Source organism: Trachypithecus francoisi, unplaced genomic scaffold, assembly GCF_009764315.1.
Source record: "Trachypithecus francoisi isolate TF-2019V2 unplaced genomic scaffold, Tfra_2.0 Lachesis_group12, whole genome shotgun sequence".
NCBI lineage: Eukaryota > Metazoa > Chordata > Mammalia > Primates > Cercopithecidae > Trachypithecus > Trachypithecus francoisi.
Genome location: NW_022681457.1, coordinates 100,220,702 through 100,224,018, shown reverse-complemented (window position 1 = coordinate 100,224,018; position 3,317 = coordinate 100,220,702). Strand labels below are relative to the sequence as shown.

Below are 3,317 nucleotides of genomic sequence, written 5' to 3'. Positions count from 1 at the left end.
CTTCCTCCAAAGGCCGAGCAAGCTGGGCTACAAGGCAGATTTCATGTCTGCTGCCAAGCTCGACCGCTTTACAGCCAATCCTCTCTCGTCTAGTAAACACGTAAAATCCACACAATCACAACTTTCACAACGAAAGGGAGGGCGCAAGCCTCTCGTCGGCACACGGGCCGCCTAGCCCGCGTCACTCTGAGGTAACAGCCTTTCTCTTCAATCGCTGCATGGAACTCCAGGATGCCAAGCCTCTCCCACTACGGGTCGAAGGATGGCTCACGTCACATTGCGCGAACAAGGATGGTCACGCGCCACAAAAGGATTTGCAGGGCGGGGCGACTCGACGGCCCTCCCTTTTGCTCCCATTGGCTGCAGTCGTCCTGTTCGCCTCCTCCACTGCCTACCGGGGAGCCTAGGGCCTGACAGAAGCCCGCCCCCTGGCGCTCGTGCGCACGCGTGGCGGGCTCTCGGCGCACTGAGCAGGCGCGGCTTCGTGTCGGCCGGAGGGGGCGGGTGCAACGGCGCGCGCTGCGTCCCGGCGCTCGGCTTTCCCTCCGCCGGTCCCGCCCTCCGTCGCGGCGGCGCGGTGTATCCTGGGATAGGGAGCGATCTCCGAGCGAGGCGGCAAGATGGACGCGGGATTTTTCCGCGTAAGTAAAGGCGCCGGGCGCTGGGGTGAGGCCAGGGGCTTCTCGGTAAGGCCTGGTAGGAGCCCTTAGCTTGGGACAGGGTGGCCAACGAGGGGAGGCTTCAGAGATCCTAAGGATTCCTCCCAGTGCCGGCGCACCCCCCCACCCCCGCGCTGCGGCGGAGACCGGTGCGCCCCTGCGCAGTCTCCTCCTCCGGAATGGTCCCCTTTACGCGGCGGCGACGGTGGCCGGAAAATGGCGGCGGGAATGGGCCGGGATGGTACCTCGCTGCCCGCCTGCCTGGCGGGGCCTGCAGGCCAAGCGCCGTGCGTGCCGCCGGGTCCTGGGGCCTAGCGGAACCGGAGGAGGAAGTCCCGAGTGGGAGGCCAAAGGGAAGCCCTGAGGTCACTGGCGGCAGCAGGGCTGGGAGAATATGGTTTGGGGGTACGTCTTGGGAGAGCAACTTAGGAGAAGGAGGACAGGAAGCAGCATTCAGCAGCTTTTTTTGAAAAAGCGCCCCTGCGCCGCTCCCCAACGTTCTCCCTCCAGGTCCTAAGCCTTCGTGGATGGGCCAGGTCAGGGTTCGCGGGAGCTCCCGCCCAATTTGATATCCCTTCAGGGAGGGGGACGTAGATAACTTGTTGGGACAATGTGAATTTAAGGTTCTGTGAGGGTAGAGGGTGCAACGAAAACTATGCGCGGATATGGAGGCAGGTTATGGAGTGATTCAACTCCTTCCCGCCCTCCACATCGCTCACCACCCGCCACCGTCGTGTTTTTACTCTTGGAGTCTGCTGGCTAACGGTGACTCTTAACTAGGCTCTGCCAACGTCGTCTGCTCATCGCCTGCAGGCGGGGAAGTTACTCCGTCGTAGTTGGTTCTCGGGGCCCACACTTTATCAGGGTCGTGCTGGAGCCTGTGTGTCCCACATTCCCCTCCTGTAGGAAATGAGCACTAGGTCAAGATCTAGAAGGGACACGGGACTAGAGTTGAGCACCATTGGTCTCTCCGGGCTTGCAACCTGTTAATGCAGAATGAAACCATATAGAAACTGGTTGGTCTAAGCCAATATCTCCGTTTTCTGAAATACACGTTAGCTCTTTCTTCTCTTTAGAGCATGTAATTTGCAGTTTGTGTGTTTTCAAAGGAAAAATTGGAAGAGGGGAAGGCCAGAACTTTAGTAAAAATAACTCTGGACACTGCGAATTGAACATTGAAATCCTTCTTTAATTGGCTTTAAATATGCCAACGAGTTTTTCGTCATGGTAGAATATTATCCCCCAAGCATTTGTTCATGGTAGAATATTATCCCCCAAGCATGGTAGAATATTGTCCCCCAAGAACCAACTGTTCTTAGGCAAACAGTAAGATATTTATTTTGGAGTGATAGTTTCAGATTAGCGTATCGAATTTGCAAACTGCTTATGAACTGTCCATTTTGTAATTTCCATCAGAGTATTTTGTAGTAAATATTCAGTATTTTCTGCAGTGCAAAAAGTAGTATTTTGAGACAAATGAAAGTCTGTTCCGACTTTCGTCAAATATTTTCTGTAGAAAGGAGTTCCAATAAATAAAAGAGTAAGGTGATTGATGAGCAAATTTTAACATGAAGTTTGCTTGTGGTATTGTTAAAGGTCTGGGAGAGGGGCGAGTTTTTAATACACTGCCTACAATTCCTTAAATACAAGAGTTAACTGGATTTAAGATCCAAGTTAAAACATTTTTAGGGTCATTATCTAGTACCCTGCCAACCAGATAAACTATTTCAGTTAGGATAGAAGTTACATCTTCCATTCAATGAACTTCCACATGCCAGATACTTTACATATGTTATTTCTGGTATGTACACAGCAACCCTGCAAAGTAGATTTCCATACCTCTATTTTAGCAGGGAAGGAAACATCCTCAGAGAGGCTGGGTAACTTGGTTTAAGATCTTACGGCTAAGTAGTGGCAGAGTTTTTACCTTCTCAAACAAAATTTTTTTTGATCGCTTTCCAAGGGACTGTGGCCAACTCAGTGAACCAATCAGTACATTTCAGATGGCACAGCCAGTTATTTCCGTGTTTAATTGGGCCAGTAGGAGTGATAAAATGAAAAGAGTAATTAGTGATCACTTGATGATCTAAGGTAGTATTTGTAAGCTTTCATTTTTCCAGGTTCTTTGCTGAAATTGAATTTATTTAGGTAACCCTATCTTTTTCACTCATTCCAAGTTCCTAAAAGTTGCAGAAGACTAACACAACACAGTTCTGGGGTGTTCTTTTTTCCTTTCACCCTGTTTCTATGCATTGCCACAGTAGTTCGGCAAGCATGCAGCTGGCTTTCAAAAAAGAATGAAATTTCAAATACTTCAGTGTGTTCTCATTTAAACAGAAAAGCCCTACATATCTATTAGCATAGGAAAAAGTGTGAAAGGATACAAATCAAATCTAACATTGGATATGAGGAGGTGTTTGTTGGCTCTATGCTGTATATTGCCGTTTTAGGTTTGACTTATGATGAACATATACTTTAAAAATCCAGTCAAGTTTTCAAAGTGTCAGCTGCATTGGGGAAAGGGTATGCTATGAAAACTGGTTTTGTATTGTGTTTACTTGGTTACCCTATTTTGGCTATAAAGGTCATCGGTGATAAAAAGTAAGGATTTAACCTTGAACCCTTAATTAAGATGTGGTTCTCTTCCTGCAGGGAACA

The 3,317-nt window shown here is 49.1% G+C and overlaps 1 protein-coding gene across 27 annotated transcripts in view; it reads left to right on the top strand.

Moving 5' to 3' along the window:
* Window positions 1-403: 403 nt before the first annotated feature.
* Window positions 404-3,317, top strand: part of SRRM1 (serine and arginine repetitive matrix 1) — a 30,458-nt gene continuing 27,544 nt past the window's right edge. For 14 of the 27 annotated variants that reach the window (XM_033227797.1, XM_033227794.1, XM_033227791.1 and 11 more), the window contains exons 1-2: window positions 566-641; window positions 3,312-3,317. The exon at window positions 3,312-3,317 is cut by the window's right edge and continues 84 nt beyond it. Coding sequence is in view for 13 of the 27 variants with exons in the window: in XM_033227773.1 (XP_033083664.1) it covers window positions 621-641; window positions 3,312-3,317 (27 nt within the window). In the remaining 14 variants the exon portion in view is untranslated. Of the gene's footprint in view, window positions 642-3,311 lie in introns of all 27 variants that reach the window. The other 13 variants (XM_033227773.1, XM_033227784.1, XM_033227782.1 and 10 more) reach the window with 1 other exon arrangement.